The following is an 18,281-nucleotide window of genomic DNA, read 5'->3' on the forward strand; positions in this document are numbered from 1 at the left end:
GGGTTAATATTTACTTACTTATAAAGGATTAGGATTCTATTTAGGATCGGGTTTCGTCCTCTCCTTTCTTACTATAACTCGCTAAGGGTCGTACTCTAGCTTATACCCGTATTAATAGTTATTAGCGTATTTAATTTTAACGGGGATATATTTAGTTTGCGCGCGGGTCGTAGTAAATCCGTGCTTTTACTACTTAACGAATTTATTAGGGTCTAAGAGATTCCCGCTTCCTCTCGCTATTTCGCTATTACTCTCGTTTTTATTATTTTTAATAATTACTATTACCTTTTTAAATCGCTAGCTATCGTACCTACTAGGATCCTCCTTTTTATTTAGTAAAAAAGGGTAGGTTTTAATAGTTCTTTTTAATAATAGTAGCGGTAGACGTTTATATTACCGTAAGAAGATATAGTAATTAATCTCGGGATCTTTACTAATTACTAATTTCCGCTATCCCGTATACTTCTAGCCTCCTAAGCCTCGTGCTCTTTATAATTTCTAAATAGCTTCTTTTTTTAACCTACCTCTTCTAGGGTAGTATTCCGTAGAAATAGTTAAAAATAGACGCTAGGCGGCTTATAAAGCAGCTATATAGGCTATTAAGAACCGTATAGGCCGTTAAGTATAGTTAACGAAGTTAAGCCCTCTTTTTTATAAAATCGTATATTTTAAAAAAATTACTAAAAATGCCTACTTATTACTCGTACGTAGTAGGGTTAGATACCTTAGAGATCTTATCTTTTATAGCCTCTCGGTACCCTATTTTATATCTTTTAGGTAGTCTTTTTTTATAGCTTAATTACGGTTAGGTAATTATTACTTACCGGCGATCCTTTTTATTACTTAGTTAATTTCTAATTACGGGCCGGCCGCGGAAAAGTCGTTTAGTAAAAAAGCTACTCAGGGCGACGGTAAAAGGCTAGTTACTTAAGCAGTTCTATTAATTAACGTAGTTTAATATAATAGACGTCGACCTCTCGTAAGTAGTAAAGGGCTATAATTACTTAATTCCGTACGGTATTTAAGAATCGCCTCCTTTTTTATCTATTTCCGTAAGGTTAATTAGTACGAGTCTCCTATTCCGTGCGGTATTAAGAAGTCGTCTCTTTTATATAGCGAGATATCTTACCGATCTATAATAGTAGAATTTAATTACTAATTAGTATTAGTATCCCTATTATAAAGTAGTTAGTTCGAACCGTAGTTAACGAAGAGATTAATTAAACTATATAAATATCTACGTAGTAAGTATAAAAAGGAGGTTCTAACTATAGGTTAGGCTAGCTACGATAATCGTAAATAGGGCCCCTAATTGGCCCCTGCGCAGTCGGCTATATACCGCGGTCGAATTAGACTTCTAATTTAATAGATCCTTAGAAAAGACCGTACGCTCTTCTCGTCGTAAGTCCTATTTCGCAAGTTGACGTTCGAAAGTTCGCTTTGTAATTCTAGTACTAGAGACTGTGAAGATATGTATAATGATTGTATTATAGGTCTAATTACTCTCTAACTTTATAATAATTATCGTTCGATATAGTAAAAGATTAATACGCGGTCGTACTATTCTAAGAAAGTAGTAATATATAAAGTAAGAAACTAAGAAAGAAATTTCAAGTGAGGGGTAAATATTTATATATAATTATAGCGATATATAGGGGTATTTATTAGTATCCCTATTATAGGGTAGTTAGTTCGAACCGTAGTTAACGAAGAGATTAATTAAACTATATAAATATTTACGTAGTAGATATAAAAAAGAGGTTCTAACTATAAGTTAAGCTAGCTACGATAATCGTAAATAGGGCCCCTAATTAGCCCCTACGTAGTTAGCTATATACCGCGGTCGAATTAGACTTCTAATCCGATACTAACTTTCTCTTTCTTTTATTAATTTAACCGCTACGGTTAGAGGTATAATTCGACCTCGGGCCCGTTTACTAAGTCGTCTCCTTTTCCCCCTTTTCTCTACTCTTTTTATATAACCTATCCCTTTATTCGTATAATAACTTTTCCGCTATTTACGAATTACTCTAATCCCTTATTTAGTACCGCTTTTATAAAAGCGTCTGCGAGGTTATTTTTATTATTAATCTAACAGGTCTTAAGTATCTCGCGCCTTTCGTACGATTACCTAAGGGCTATAATATCGATTATAAGCCTCTTTTCTTTCGTCGTTCTTAATTTAACGAGGTATTTATATAGCGAGTAGGAATCGGTATAAATAACTATTAGAATAAGTAAAAGGCTAATTCGATTAGTAATCTTCTTTAGCGTTATTAAAATCGTATAAGAGAGGTTAACGCCGTTAATTATACTATAAACCTCTAATATTAATATACTTCTTATTACCCGCTTATTTTTAGTTAACGAGTAATAGATTATATTACTATATATAATAAATTCGCTCTCGCCTATACTCTCGTTAACTAGGATAATAATATACTTTAATTACGAAGTAAGGTCGTTATTATTTATAAATAACCTATTAACGAAGACGTAGAGCTTACTAGTTATAAGGTCGATTGGGTAGTAAACGAGACCTCGATCGAGATTCGTTTATTATTACTTAAGCCGCTTATTAAGTACCTCGACGTCTTATTTAGTTAAATCTATAGCCTACGCTACCCTAGCGTAGTTAAAAATCGCCTTAGGCTAATAAATACTTATAATATATACCCCTCGTATAAGCTTAGCTTTATACTACTTTTTAACGTCGGTTACGTTTAGATTAATAAGGTTAATCTTCTCGCCCTACCCCTTTTACTAAAAAACGACGTTTTCCCCTTCGATTATAAGAATCCTGCCGTTAAATACTAGGGGGGTATTTATTATAAGGACCTCGTTTAGCTTTATTATAAAGCCCGCTTTTTAAAGCTCCTTATCCTCTTTTTTTATAAAGTTAATATCGGATAGGCTTAATATATCGTCGGTCTATATTCTAACGATCCTAAATTAGTCGCTTTCGTACTCCGTAACTAATAAGCACGGGTCGTACGTAGAAGTAACTATTAATAATTAATTAATATAAAAATCGTAGTAAGTAGCCCACTAATAAGTACCCGATTTTACGAGCCTATATAATAGCTTAAGTACTTTAATAATCGTGCTTTCTAAGTACTTACTAGCTATTTCCTTCGGTAAATAGGCTAGGATTTTTTTTATAAGCCCTATAGCCGATTAAGTATAGGCCTAGGTAATATTACGGCTCTAAATCTCGTATCCCTTCTTCTATAGCGATGCTATTATTATTATTATTAATCGTTAGCTAAAGCGCTATATAGTAAGCAATTATATAAGTAGCGTTGCCTTTTTAACGTCGCCGTACCCCTAAATTACGTATTTAGACTTTTCGTATAGCTAGGGTATTCCTTTCTCTTTAATCTTACGAACTATTTATAATTTAAATATATAGAGGTTTATATATTTTTCTAAGTCGTATAGGATAAATTAATAGACCCCTCGATCGTAAAAAGTATTTACTTCGATAAGATCTAATCCCTTATATAGCTTTTTAATAGTTATAATTACGCCTTTTTTACGTAGTTTAACCGCTAGTTTAAAATCGGCTTTCTCTTTTACTATATAAGAAGTATTCATTACCTCGTTACTAATAATAAATTACCGCGTTAGGGCTTGTTGTCGTAGTCTTTTATAACGTCTCGCTAGTAATATTCTAGCACGTATAGCTTTAACGAGGTAATGCGGGATATTCTTATGAAGAATATAAAAAGTGAATATTCATATAGAAGCAAGAATATATGAATATAGGGGATATAAGCGTATATAAAAGAGGTTTTTGTAGTAAAGAGAGTAATATAGTTGAATTACTATATGAGAAGTTGCTTGCTTAACGAAAGGTCTAGGTAGGCAAATACACGCCTACATATAGGCATAAAAACCTCCTACTAGAATATTCTATTGCTTATTAATTATGATATAATTAATAAGCGTATACGTAAGTGAATGCGTAATCGTAGTACGTAATTCCGCCTCGAGTAAATTCTAGATTATTCAGTTACCTTCCAGTACTTTCCATTGCTGACGTAAGCTTATATAAGCAGTATTGCTTACATAATCAATACCTTTAATAATCTACAGAAATCGTAGATTAATATGGTATATAGTTTGCTTACGTAATATTGATAATAAGGCGAACAATAAGGTAAACAAAGTTACCTTCGTAACAAATATTAATACCCTTTTAGTAATTTCCTTTTCCTCGTCGTCTATTAGTACTATTACGACGATTTTATTAAGGATAATTTCCTATATCTCTACCGCGGGTTATATAGTTTCCCTTAGCTCTTCTTCTTCTTATAAGGTAGAAATTATCTTATTAAGATCTATATAGTACGGTCTAACTATTATAATTAATACTTCGAGTAGCTAGTCGCAATCTCTCGTAACTATATAAGAGCGCTTATTAACGGAAATTAATTTATATAGCCCAGCCTATTATTAAGTAATTTCGCACTATACTCGTATATCCGAATTTAATAATATATTTAAATTATCCCCTATATCGGGCCTATTGCGCGCAGTAATTACCTTATTAACTTACTTTTTTACGCTTACCTCGCGCAGTGCTTATATTACTTTTTTAATTACTCGGGCTCGTTAGCTTACGCTTAATAACGGTAGCAAAGCTAAAGTCGTTTTTAAATATGCTCTAAATACTAATAACGTTAGTATAAGTCCGTTAGGCCCTATAATATCGTTATAATATTTAAGTACTATCTAGAGGTATTCGTTATTAGTAGAATCCGGATTTTCCTTTTTAATAATTCTAAACGCCCTTTTTAACTACTAGTATACCCTCTCTACCTTTTTAATACTATAGTGCGCTTTAATAAGTACGATTTTTAGCTATATACTATAAGCCGTCGTATTATTTCTAAATTCTACCGACTTAAAGCTAATACTAGCGTCGGTTCTAATACTATCTAGCGGTCCCTAGTATATATTAATCTAGCTTTTTCGTAGGGCTACTTATACTATTTTTACTTATAAATCCCAGAGGAATTGCCCTACTTAGAAAGATATAGCTACGTTAATTATATATAGTACTAGCCGACTATTTAAATAGAAAATATTAACGACTATTTCCTAGTTAAAGTTAAGCTTATTACGCAATTTAAACTTAAATCTACGTAGGCTCTGCGTATTTATTTAGTATTAATAATATATTTTCGTTAACTACTCTAGCGCCCCTATCTCGATATTATTATTACCTAATTACTTTAAGAAGTTATATAGCCTCGTAACTAACGGGTACCCGAATCTCTAGTATAGTTTTCTAAACTCACTTTCCGTTAAGTAATTAATCGACTTTATATTATTAGTAAGCTTTATAAACGCATACCCCCATCGTCGTTCGACTATTTTAAAGTACTTACCGCTAGAAATTATGTTTTTTATATTATTAAATATAATACCTAGTCGATCTATATCTTTTAGATATAAGAGAAATAGGGTATTAATAGGTAAAATATAGAAAGTTATCGTTCCGAAGTACGTCTCTATTTCTATTATACTTAGGGTAATAATTTCCTTACTTAGGCCAAAACTAATCCTTATAATACCCGCTGTCGACGTATTAAATATTACTAGCGCAATCTTTTATAGCGCCTAGAATTGCCCTTTTTTTTTAGTTAATTATTACGATACCCTAGTATCTAGGATAATCCTATAAAAATTATTTAGGCCGTACCTTTTGCTCGTATAGAATGCTTATACGAGCTTAGTATTTAAAGGATCTAGGTAGCATAAAAAGGACCCCTCTAGCTACCCCTAAATTTGCTTAGTACTATATTCCTTTTCTTTAAATATTAAGAAAAATAGCGTCTTCTCTTTAATTATTAAGAGAATAGGCTTCGGCCCTATTAGATTCGCCCTTTTAACCGCCTCTATATTTATTATTTAAGGGACCTTCCCTTACTATTTGTAAATAAAAGCCTATTTATTAAGAGCTTTTACTACCCTCTATTCGTTTAGCTTCGTATATCCTCTAGAAGCTAACGGGGTAAAAAAAGAGTAGTTAATATCGTCAATTTCGTTATAATCTAATTTGTTAATATAGGAGGTAAGATCTTCTTTATCTTCCGAATCTCTAACAGGGGGTATATACTTTAAATTACTACTTTAACTACCGTTACTAAGTTCCGTACCCCCGGATCTGCCCTTATATATAACAAGGAATTAGTTAAACTAACGAGGGCTAGTTTTACTATTTACTACCCTCGACTTTTTATACTATTCGTATAATTTAGTACGCTCTTCCTCGGAGTAGTTACTTAACTAATATCTATCCTTTTTATAAATATAGTATTACTTTTTTTATTACCCTACTTATAAGTTAAATCTCTACCTATTTAATAAATCTAGGCCTCCTTATTAGCGATTACTATATCTAACCTCTTTTCCCTTCTTATTATACGTTTAATCAACTTAATATTACTAATAAGGGCCGTCGTATACTTAAAAATAGGTTTAGCATAGCATTCTCGCCTTAATATTAAAACTAGATCTTAGCCTCGAGCAGAGCGTCTCGTAGTCTTTAGGTACTTAGTATAGGGTAATTTTTACTTCTAATATATACTAAACTATAATATAAAAATATCTAACTTTCCGCTCGTTTATCCCCTTATTTAGCTAGGTTTTCGCTAGCTTATTAATTCGATCGATAAGCTCTTTAAGGATCTCTACTTATAATTTACCCTTTATTATCCTAGCTATAAATATAAAAGAAATCGCTCGTAGCTTAGATAGGAGCTCTAAGTTCTTATTATAAGTTTTAAAATAGCTTCGGATTACGTTAATTATACTAAAAAAGTCGTTTTAATCGAAATTACGTACCGCTTCGTAATAGTAATTAGAGGCTTTACTTACGAGTACGATATTAATTACCGAATAGTACTAGTGTTCCCTAATTCCGACTTTTTTATAATAATCGTAAAATATCGTTAGGGTTTTTTATAAGACCTTATACTTCCCCCTAGAGTATAATTTCTCTTTTAAGAAGATCTTTTTAAAGTCTATAAATTACTTCGTATTTACTACTAGATTTTTAGTATTTATATATAATCCCTGCGTCGCTACGTATTATTAATAACTTTAGGTCGTTTATTTCTTTTCTTATTAACCAATTAGTGCCGAATTTCGTATTAGTAACGGTAACGAGTTATAAATTAAAATAAGTAAAATTATTAATTATCGTACTTCTAGTACCATATTTTGCCCCGGTATATCCTTTTATAATAATAGATTTCCGTTAGTAATTATAGGGAGGAAATCTAAGTCGTTTACCCTTTTTCTAAATTCGTTAAAGCGATTATACGCTCTATCGACCTATACCTAGTTCTATAGTACGAATTCCTTTTTTATAATTATTACTACTAGTATTTCGTATAGCTTTTATAATTATAATTACGCTAGTAATACCCCTTGCTTATAAAAGAATCTATTAACTACTTTTACGATTCTTAGGCTTGCGCTCGCGAACTATTTATTTAGTTAGTAACTAAGGTCGTTTACGATCTCGTAAAATAGGGGTTACCCTTATAGCCCCTTTTTTTTATAAACCTTAGTTAAATAGATTAATACCGCGTTAATTTACTTACTATTAAGCTAATCCGCGATTTTATATATTTACGTCCCCTAATAGTCCGGGTTAATATTTACCTATTTATAAAAGATTAGGATTCTATTTAGGATCGGGTTTTGTCCTCTTTTTTTTTACTCTTACTTACTAAGGGGCGTGCTCTAGCTTATACTTATATTAGTAATTATTAGCGTATTTAATCTTAACGAGGATATATTTAATCCGCGCACTAGTTATAATAAATCCGTGCTTTTATTACTTAACGAATTTATCGGAGTCTAAGAAATTCCCGCTTCCTCTCGCTATCTCGCTACTACTCTCGTTTTTATTATTTTTAGTAATTACTACTACCCTTTTAAATCGCTAGCTATTGTACTTATTAAGATCCTCTTTTTTATTTAATAAAAAAGGGTAGGTTTTAGTAGTTCTTTTTAATAATAGTAGCGGTAGACGTTTATATTATTATAAAAAGATATAGTAATTAGTCTCGGGATCTTTACTAGTTACTAATTTCCGCTATCTTATATATTTCTAGCCTCCTAAGCCTCGTACTCTCTTTAATCTCTAAATAGCTTCTTTCTTTAACCTACTTCTTTTAGGGCGGTATTTTATAAAAATAGTTAAAAATAAACGCTAGGCGGCTCGTAGAGGAGCTATATAGGCTATTAAGAACCGTATAGGCCGTTAAGTACGGTTAACGAAGTTAAGCCCTCTTTTTTATAAGATCGTATATTTTAAAAAAATTACTAAAAATATTTACTTATTACTCGTACGCAGTGGGGTTAAATACCTTAGAGATCTTATTTTTTACGGCCTTTTAGTACCCTATTTTATATCTTTTAAGTAGTCTTTTTCGTAGCTTAATTACGGTTAAGTAATTATCGCTTACTAGCGATCCCTTTTATTATTTAGTTAATTTTTAATTACGGGCCGGCTATAGAAAAGTCGTTTAGTAAAAAAGCTACTTAGGGCGACGGTAAAAGGCTAGTTACTTAAGCAGTTTTATTAATTAACGTAGTTTAATATAGTAGACGTCGACCTCTCGTAAGTAGTAAAGGGCTACGATTACTTAATTCCGTATAGTATTTAAGAATCGCCTCTTTTTTTATCTACTTTTATAAGGTTAATTAGTACGAATCTCCTATCCTATGCGGTATTAAGAGGTCGTCTCTTTTACGTAGTAAAATACCTTACCGATCTATAATAATAAAATTTAATTACTAATTAGTATTAGTATCCCTATCATAGGGTAGTTAGTTCGAACCGTAGTTAACGAAGAGATTAATTAAACTATATAAATATCTACGTAATAGGTATAAAAAAGAGGTTCTAACTATAAGTTAGGCTAGCTACGATAATCGTAAATAGGGCCCCTAATTGGCCCCTGCGCAGTCGGCTATATACCGCGGTCGAATTAGACTTCTAATCCGATAGTATCCTTTTGCTTATAAGGTCTTATAAGTATATATATAGAAATATAGACGCTTACGGGGATCTATAACGCTAAAAAGGATGGAAAAGTATATAACGATAATATACGATAAATGAAAGTTCTGTAATTTTATTAGAAACGTTGAACTTTAGGGGGAGCCTTTATACGGTTAGTTATGGCCTCTTACGGGCTAAACTAAGCGCATATACTCTAGCTTATAGCTAGTAGGTGCCCTATGACTCTGTAGGGGCCTTACCGCCCGGGTATTAAGCCTAACTATGCTATATCCTAATATATACCTATATAAACTCCTGTACTATGCTATATGAGAATATCGAATTAATTACTCTTTACTCGGAGTCTATATAAGTTAGTAACGCTCCTTATAATCCTATATACTATTATATATACCCTCTTCGTTATTTTTAGCCTACTTAGCTACTTATTTAAGGGCTTCTACTATTGTACGGAGGTATATAGCGGGGATAGTACTTAGAGACTTAAGTAGAGCGCTAATACGGACTTTACTACGGCCCTTATAGTTACGACCGCGCTTAATAACCTTAATAAGCGTATTACGAGCTAGTACGAACCGTTAGTAAACTATAAATAAATATAAGGTAGTATAGGGTAACGTATAAGTAATAACGGGAGGCGCAACGAGCGTATACTCGTATATAGTAAATATATAGTTATAACTAGAGCAGCCCTTACCTATAAAGGCAACGTAATTAGTAAAAATACCTTTACTAGCCTTATAATAGGCGCACGACTCGGCACTAGTCTTAGCGTCGTTATATACGGTCGTTTAGATAGTATCGGTAGCCTAAGTACGAGTTATAGCAATATCCGGGGGTATATAACGGCTATTCTTAGTGATCTTAGGGTTAAGCTTAATCTAACGCTAGGGTTAGATTATACGGGTTAGTATAGTAATATTAGATAGTATAGAGTAGTGTATACTAACCTATATAATACTAAGGTTATAGATCTAGTAAAAAGTTTTCGAAAGGGAAGATAAAGAGCTTATAAATAATATAAGAATCTGTATAATAAGGAAGCTATTATATAGAGGTATATGTACTAATAAGGAGGTAAGAGGTTATTTTATAGGACGTAAGGTCGTTAGGGTATTACGTAGGTTAGTATACGGGGACCGTCGGGAGCTATATACCCTTAATACGGGCCAGAACGCTATATTAAGCGCTTATTATAAGTATTATACGGCGTACGCGATTATTAGGAAAGGGAGTGTCCTATACGAAATTATTAGCATATATACGTAAATAGTTAATGCTAAAGAAAAAAGTAAATAAAAAGAATTGAATTATAAATAGGTATATACGCGTAATTATACTTATAATTACGCGTACATTAGCCTAAGAAGAAGCATAATTACTAATTAATAAAAATTGCACTAGTAATTGCGTATAAAATTGCCTAATTGTACCTAATTAATATTTCTAATTAGTAAATCGCGAATATTATACTTACAATTACGTATATAATTAGGCAATAGTAATAAAAGTGAAGTAGAAAAGGGTATAAAGTATAATAAGGCAAAATACAATCGCTTATAAGCAACTGCAGGGGCGTAGGCAGATTACTTACCTCACTTAAGGAATATTAGGTTAGTTAAGAAGAAAGGGAAATTGATTGGCAGTGGAAATTACTAAGGAGGATATGCCCCCCAGCTGCCCCACTTTCGCTGGGCGGCACAACCGCCCTCACGTGACCACTGCTGCCTACGGTCGTAAGCAATTCCTTATAATAATGTACGGGATTTATTATAATATTCATTTATACGTATGAGAAAGTCGCGCTATTAATGCCTAAAATTTACGGTGGCCGTAGGTCTATTGGAAAGAACGGTTTTGGCGGAGTGCCTCTTGCAGTCTGCCGTAGTTCTCGGTAATCTTCGTTGAAATTCGTATGGGGCGTCCCGCTCGCACCGGCGCTGGATCGGACGGGTAGATGGACCCGCTGATCCACGATTGAGTCAAGGTTTAGCGGCTTTGAGTCAACGCCCGGGCATCGAAACACGCCAACTTCCGCGGTCACGATGATGAGGTGAGAGGCATATGGGTAAATAAACAAAGATGGATGGTGAGCTATTTGCTAATGTATGAGAGATAGGTACGTAGAGGTGCATGTCGTGTAGTTAGAAGAGTAGATTCCGTACTTTTCCAAGATCAATGATCCTCGTCACTAATCTTTCTTCACCCCATCTATCTAGGTGGATACCGGAACAATACACTGCTTAACACATCCTCACTACCTCAATCTCTGTTACTATCACCATCAAGACTCTGTTTTCTTCTTCTTTTTTGTCTCGAACCAGCTCTTTACGTGTTCTCTCGCGGCTATGCTCGTCTAGCAGAAACGACGCCGTCAACTGTTGGTAGCAATTCACGCCTGATATATCACAGCACCTTGGAGAAACAGAGGAAATAAGAACATCGATAGAATACGAAAGGCCGTCGATATTTGCTAGCAAGTTATCATGTTAACTACTTGTTACCCTGAGGTACGCATGATAGACTGACCTTATCATCGCACTCCATAATATTCGAGAGAGATGACGGGTCAGGGCTCGGCAGGCTTGATGAGAACTGCGCCAAACCAGACTCCCGGCTGCATGAACACAATAATCCATGATGAGGGAAACATTGAAAGAACAGAACAAAGTGACGATGAAATACTGCTGAGGTTTTTCTTCAAGCAACTTCAATTATACACATGATTGGTGTCACTTCTTACGAGATAGTTTTCGGGTAATAGTGAGCATGAGGTATCAAGCCAGGTAACTTGCAAGGTGGTTAGCTACCTTGTCTTATATGCAATTGGAAGATCAACAGCCGGCTGCCACAAATTATGCCAAAATGGCGGCTTCGCAGCTGTCTTGCGCAGATTGAGAAGAGGGACTCGACTTATTATAGAAAGAAAAGAGGAAGGAAAGATCATCGCGGCCTTCCGATTGTGCGGAAAAGCGCTTGGCTTGTGAACGGAAAAGTCACGGCGTGATAGGGCTTGGCAAAATGGCGATGCTGATACTGCAACATGAGCAGGCGTCACCGCCTTCTGACAATGGAGCAAACGCCAAGCATCGAAGCAGGTCAGCCGGTTTAACGACCGCCGAAGGAATCGAGTTCTTCTGATTCTCATTCCAAATATGCCAGGGCAGCTACATCACCAGTCGTCCTTCTGATTGGTGTATAAACTTATCGGCAATTTGGAGAACACGAGTGCCGAGTTTCCAAAGAAACGACGACATCCTGCATGCAGCCTGGACAACTGGGAAGGAGCCGATAGGAAATATTCGACATATTCCCGGATGACTACTACCGCTCCGGCACACGGAGCGTTGTGAGGAAGCTTTACTAAGGCACGAATGTACGAGAGCTTGTAGATAGGTACAGATCGGGGATTACTTAGAGAGTAAGCATCTTGGTCTCGATCTATGGATGCAGATGACAACCGGATTTCGGGTGAAATAACTATAAAATTCAGTTCGTCCCAGGCTACCTAGAAAATGTCCTGTAAGGGGGTTCCCTGGTGTGGAATTAAGCATAAGGGCAGACTACTGGGCTTCCCCGCTCCGGCCGGTCTCTCCTCCCGACCCTCCCCGCAAACTTCAAGGTGAATTGAGCAGGTACCCCTTGGCCCCGCAATATTAGAGAGCTCTGCTTTTCCGTCAAGCTCCAGAGCTTCGAACCAACTACCTACTTTCTGTGGTCCGCGGTCTGGCATCATGCCTTGCTTTCTTGGGTTGATCAGATGCCAAGAGCGGCTTCCAAGCTGTTACTCTATACTCACATTCACGCATCGGATAAGCAGAGCTGCAGATGGAATGGAACCACAACGACTCAGTCAAATTGGCCAGCTCTTGGTCGATCTTGGACGGAGTCAGAGTGAGGGGAACCTTGAAGATGGCAGAACTTCACGAGATCTCTTGAGCTTGGTGGTGTTCTCATTGAGAGACAGGCTTTTGTATAAATAGTCAACCTTGGGGGACGCCATGATAGTATACTACCCTCTTCGGCTCGATCTTCATCCTCCAAGTTATTAACTCGTCGATAGCCTTAAATTTCTAGCTGAGCAACAGTCAAGTAGTAGTCAACATGAGGATAACCTCACTCGCAGCCACCGCGCTCGCCAGCGCCGCCCTCTCCTCCGCAGCAATATCCCTCCCCAACGGCTGGTTCGCCATTGCTCCCGACGAGAAGCTGAACCCCGGCAAACTCGACGGCGGGCCCCGGTACCTCACATGGATGGCCGACTCCCAAATCAAGCACGGCGTAGAGCCGACCTACGCCTACACAATCTCAGCCTTCTACTCCGGTGTCCTGCGTGCCTACGAGCGGACAGGTAACAAGCGGTACTACGACTACGTCAAGCACGCCACAGACATCCTCCTCTACCCTTCCCAAGACGGCGAGATCCTTCTCTACAACAACAGCAACTCCATCGACGATATCCGCTTCGGTCACACCTTCCTCGACATCTACAACGCCACCGGCGACGAAATCTACAAGACCGCCGCGCAGACCCTTCGTCACCAAATCGACCGCACAGGCCGCTCCCCGGACGGCGGCTTCTACCATCGCTATCCCGTCTACATTGACCAGATGTGGCTCGACGGCATTTACATGCTAGACGTCTTCTACGCCCGCTGGACCGCCCAGTTCGAGCCGGATAACACCACCGCGTGGGACGATATCGCGCTGCAGTTCGACCTCGTCACCGCGGGTACGATCCTGGGTAACGCGACAAACGGCCTGCCGCTTCACGGCTTTGACTGGAGTAAGAAGGCCATCTGGGCCGACCCGGAGACGGGCGCTTCGCCTAACGTATGGGGACGCGCTGTCGGGTGGTACGTCATGGCTCTCGTCGACACTCTTGAGCTTTTCCCCCTGGACCATCCGGCCCGCGAGCGTCTGGTTGGGTATCTGCAGCACGTCTCGGACGCCGTTGTGGCTGCGCAGGATGAGAAGACGAAGGGGTGGTGGCTCGTCATGACGCCTGGTACTGAGGGCCAGTGGGGAAATTACATCGAGAGCTCTGGGTCCGCCATGTTTGTGTATGGACTTCTCAAGAGTCTTCGCCTGGGCTATATACAAGGCGACAGCTATCTCAGGTCTGCACTTAGCGGTTACAAGTTGATGACGGACACGTTCTCCGAGACGCGCAAGAGCGATAATGCTCTCGTCTGGGGATGGACTGTGCAGACGGGCAGCTTGAGCTCCAACGGCACGTTTGAGGTATGTGAAAGTACCATTCCGTGCTATGAATACATTGATTGGCCCTCAATTCTGACCCTTCTTTCTAGTACTATGCCAGTATGCCTCTGTTCGAGAACGACCTTAAGGGTGTTGCTCCCTTCCTCTTTTCCAGTTATGAGTACGAATTGTACCTAGAGCAGAAGAAGTAAAAGCCGTGTAATGAGAAATCAAATTGTGATTTGCCTTAACAATAAAGTAGAGAACGGAGTCCAGTATGCTGGCGCAGGGGACCAATAGAACAAGTTTTTGTACGATGAGCGGTCACTTTGAACCACTCTTGTCCGCCCGCTCCTCTCGTCGACGCAGGAGGACTTTCTGGAATGTTCGTAAGACATGACCCATTCTGTGCCGTATCTTGTTGAGAGTGTCGATGATGCTCGGCTTACGGGGCGAAGATTCGGCCTGCTCCTCCTTCTCGGCAGTATTAGAGGATTGAATCTCGTCAACCATCTTGTCGCTCTTGGCCGTATCCTCTCTTGCATCTTCATTGAGGCTCACCGCTGCATCCTCAACTTGTTTCGAATCTTGGTGAACATGGGACGGTATGTCGGCAGCCGCCGAAGGTGTGTTGCGGCGGCGTGGGTTCGACGATGATTCGTCCCTCTTCATCTGCATCCGCATGCGAGCTGTAGTAGCTATTTCCTGATCAAAGTCGTCTTCTGGGTTGTAGCCTTCATCGTCGCCATCGCCTTCAAACTTGTAGGCTCTCGGGTCCACAGCAGCAGCTAGTGAGAATGCCGTATACAGGTTCGCCCGCAGATCCAAAAGGTCACAGTCAGGCAAGTCCTTCTCATCGTAGGCGAAGATCCGGATGATATCTCCGCCGACCATAGAATGAGCAGTGCTGTAATCTACGGCTCCAAAGTCATGGGGATCAAGGTCCTCGAAGTGCTGGCGGGGATCAGTGTCGAAAGGTATGGTTTGCTGCATGTCTGGGAACTCCGTCTTCCGAAGCCAATGGAAGATCAACGTCAAGACCCATACGGTCTTCATTTGAGGTTCTTCAGCCGGATCTTCTGCCGGAACTGGAATAACCACCTGAACTGGGCGACCCATCGGTTTCAGCATGAACTCTCCCATGTACCAGAGCGTGCCCATTTGGAGGTGCATGCAGATCATGTTACGACGAGTGTTGATGATGTTTTCGTGGCAAGACTCCGACGTAAGCTTCTTCAGAAGCGCGTCAATGCGTTCATCTGTATACCAGGATCTCATCCCCTTCAGTGACTTGATTAACTGAGCTCTCGATCTCAATAGATCAGGTGGAATGATGTGTATCACATTATAGATGTCGGCTCGTAGCTTTGTGATGATGCAGCGGTTGCTGTTGTGTCGGAGAACCTTATGTGTGAAGGTTGTCAATTTTGCCTCTCTACTTTCACCAATACCTGTTGAGGGGCATCTGAGACTCACATGTTTGATTTCGGACGTGTTCCTCAGCTGCTTGGCCGGAGAATACTTCCTGGAAGGCTCTTTCGCATACCCTCGTATAACTGAGCAAAGGATTAGTAGACTAGATCGCAGCGGATTGGGGCGTACCTTACAAGAACGGAGAAGCATTGGCGTTGCCATGGCCCATACCGGAAAATCGGTGAGTAGAAGCCTCTTGGCTTTGGCGCTGGTCATATCATCCAGGTCGCGTCGAACTTCCTTCAATCTCTCCAAGTCCATGGTCATCAACGTAGACCAGAACGAAGCCTTGTCTAAGTGGAGCTCCTTCATCGAGACATCCGTATGAAAATTTCTACACAGCTGATTGATTTGTTGCACCAAGACGATCTTCTGGTCGAGGTCTTTGAGGTAGTCGCTGTCCGGGAGATGAGCTGGGTACGTCGTCAATCTTCGATGGAGTTGATCGAGATCTAGCATGGAGGGCTTGTCATTTTGATGTCAGTAATCTTTCAAGTACGTCCATGAAAATCGGCGTGATATTTACCAGCGCCCTTCTCGGCTCAAGAAAGCTTCCTGCAATGCTTGCATCACGGGTATGGCGGCTAGGTTGGCGGGGTCGGGATTTCTGTTCAGTCTCAGTCATCTATTAAGTGCAGTAGTATCTGGATTAGTGGGATGTACCCTTGGGAGTCTGTCCGACTCAAGTATTTTTCTAGCATTCGAGAGAATTGTCAATAGGTGTGCGACACAGGGAAGAAGCTCACAGAGGCCAACTGCTGTTAGGGTCTAAAAGAGGAATTACTAAAATCTGCCCTTCCCTCGAGGTATACTACTAGTGCTCTATATATACTTAAGCTACTCCTTTATTACTTAGTCCCCCTCTTTATACTCCCCTAAGCTATCCCTTAACTAACGAGGCCTAATTAACGAGGCTTAATAGGGTACTCCCTCCCCTAGGCTTCGTCCCGAAGCCCGCTTATAGTTCGTATACGCTACGTTAATCCCTTACCTAAGAGGTCCTTAAATATATAATATAAGGGCGGGTATAGGTAGCGCTTATTAGCCCGAGTATAGACCCTTTACTTTAGATAATAGCCCTATAATTCTATACCCGGGTCGCTCTTATTTATAAGCCGTCCTTACGACTACCGGTACTTAGGTAGTCGTTACCCCACTTTTATTTGCTAATATTAACCCCCTTCTAAGCTATTATAATTCCGAATTCCTTTTTTCTTTTTTTATCTATAGTTATCCTTTTTATATATAGTCTCTTACTTTTATTAATATCTACGCTACTCTCTCGTTATATAAATATTATAGTTAATAAATATCTTTTAAATCCCTATTCTTATATACTTCCCGCGCCTAAATAAGTCTTTTTTAAAGTCGTTCCGTAGTTATTACTAACTCGTTCTAATATAACTATAGCCCCTAATCGTAGCGTCGCTACTATTAGTAATAGAACGGTCGTTAGTACTATAAGTATACTTAGTAACGGCCGTAATAGCGGTCTATTTAAAAAGCCTAATATCCCCTTTACTTACCCTAACCTCGTATATATATTACTACTTATGCACTACTTATACTAACTATTATAGACTCTTATTAAAAAAAAGAAAAAAGCGAACGTTAAGAAGATCGGGGTCGGCTAGGTGCGCCCGCTCCCCTACCCTACTTACGTTATATATAAAGCGCTCGATTTAAAAACTAAGTATTATAATTAGCTAGGTTAGTAATTTATAGCCCCTAGTTCGCTCCTTTATCTAATACTTTTTTAAGATTTAGCGTACGTTATATTAAGTATACTGCGTAGAACTATTTTTATAAAAATATAGTAAGTATTTAGTGCTATTATTACTCTATCGCTTTTTTTAAATATTATATTAATAGCGTCTTAGGTCCCTAAGTCCGCGGAATCTATAATACGAACTTTTTAAAGTACCGCACTTACTTCTAATAGCGACGTTTATAATTTAGAGGTTTATCGCTCTATTATTATTTTATTATCGCTACTACTTAGGTCGCTAATATTACTTTATAGCTTTAATAGACTTATTAAATCGCCGTTAGTAATACGTAGAGGGCGCTTAAGCGCGCTAATAAAAAGGCCCGCTCGACCCCCGTTATTAATAGCGACGATAATAAAGTAATTATAAGCTCCTCTCGCGCTATATCTTCGTCCCGTAACGACGCTATAATCGCGCTACTTTATACTATTTATAATAAAGTACGCCGCTTTAATAATATTCTAACTAGTATATAGTCGCCCCGCCTATGCTCTATATTTATAACTAATTATTTATAAATTCGCTAATAGTAAAGAGATTATTTCTTTTATAACGACCCCTAGGATAATAGCTAGGGCGGCCCTTTTATATATAAAAGTAGTCCTTTTATAAATAAGGGCGGTCTTTTTGCGCGTCGTAAGGATTAAGGAAACGGTTAGTAATTAGCGCGTTTATATTACTTAGTCGTAACTATATAGCCCCCTTTTTTTATTATTAATAGCTAGTTCGCTATGTTATTAGGCTCCTTAGGAGCTAGGGCGCGCTACCTAATTAAAACTTGTTCTTTA

At 38.3% G+C, this 18,281-nt stretch overlaps 3 protein-coding genes across 3 annotated transcripts; 1 reads left to right on the top strand and 2 right to left on the bottom strand.

The window, feature by feature from the left end:
• Positions 1–900: 900 nt before the first annotated feature.
• On the bottom strand, positions 901–13,052 carry CLUP02_01973 (uncharacterized protein; the record flags this gene model as incomplete). The annotated part of the gene is made up of 14 exons (XM_049281008.1): positions 901–919; positions 10,876–11,150; positions 11,215–11,288; positions 11,382–11,447; positions 11,504–11,522; positions 11,579–11,666; positions 11,717–11,736; positions 11,793–11,839; positions 11,902–11,933; positions 12,050–12,216; positions 12,276–12,490; positions 12,614–12,787; positions 12,849–12,927; positions 12,972–13,052. The coding sequence occupies 14 exons, from the start codon at positions 13,050–13,052 to the stop codon at positions 901–903; spliced, it is 1,356 nt and encodes a 451-aa protein (XP_049136965.1).
• A 101-nt stretch (positions 13,053–13,153) lies between these two features.
• On the top strand, positions 13,154–14,463 carry CLUP02_01974 (cell wall glycosyl hydrolase YteR; the record flags this gene model as incomplete). The annotated part of the gene is made up of 2 exons (XM_049281009.1): positions 13,154–14,293; positions 14,362–14,463. The coding sequence occupies 2 exons, from the start codon at positions 13,154–13,156 to the stop codon at positions 14,461–14,463; spliced, it is 1,242 nt and encodes a 413-aa protein (XP_049136966.1).
• A 112-nt stretch (positions 14,464–14,575) lies between these two features.
• CLUP02_01975 (uncharacterized protein) lies at positions 14,576–16,425 on the bottom strand (the record flags this gene model as incomplete). The annotated part of the gene is made up of 5 exons (XM_049281010.1): positions 14,576–15,655; positions 15,728–15,807; positions 15,859–16,189; positions 16,298–16,331; positions 16,388–16,425. The coding sequence occupies 5 exons, from the start codon at positions 16,423–16,425 to the stop codon at positions 14,576–14,578; spliced, it is 1,563 nt and encodes a 520-aa protein (XP_049136967.1).
• Positions 16,426–18,281: the final 1,856 nt, after the last annotated feature.

Source organism: Colletotrichum lupini, chromosome 1 (genome assembly GCF_023278565.1).
Source record: "Colletotrichum lupini chromosome 1, complete sequence".
Classification (NCBI taxonomy): Eukaryota; Fungi; Ascomycota; class Sordariomycetes; order Glomerellales; family Glomerellaceae; genus Colletotrichum; species Colletotrichum lupini.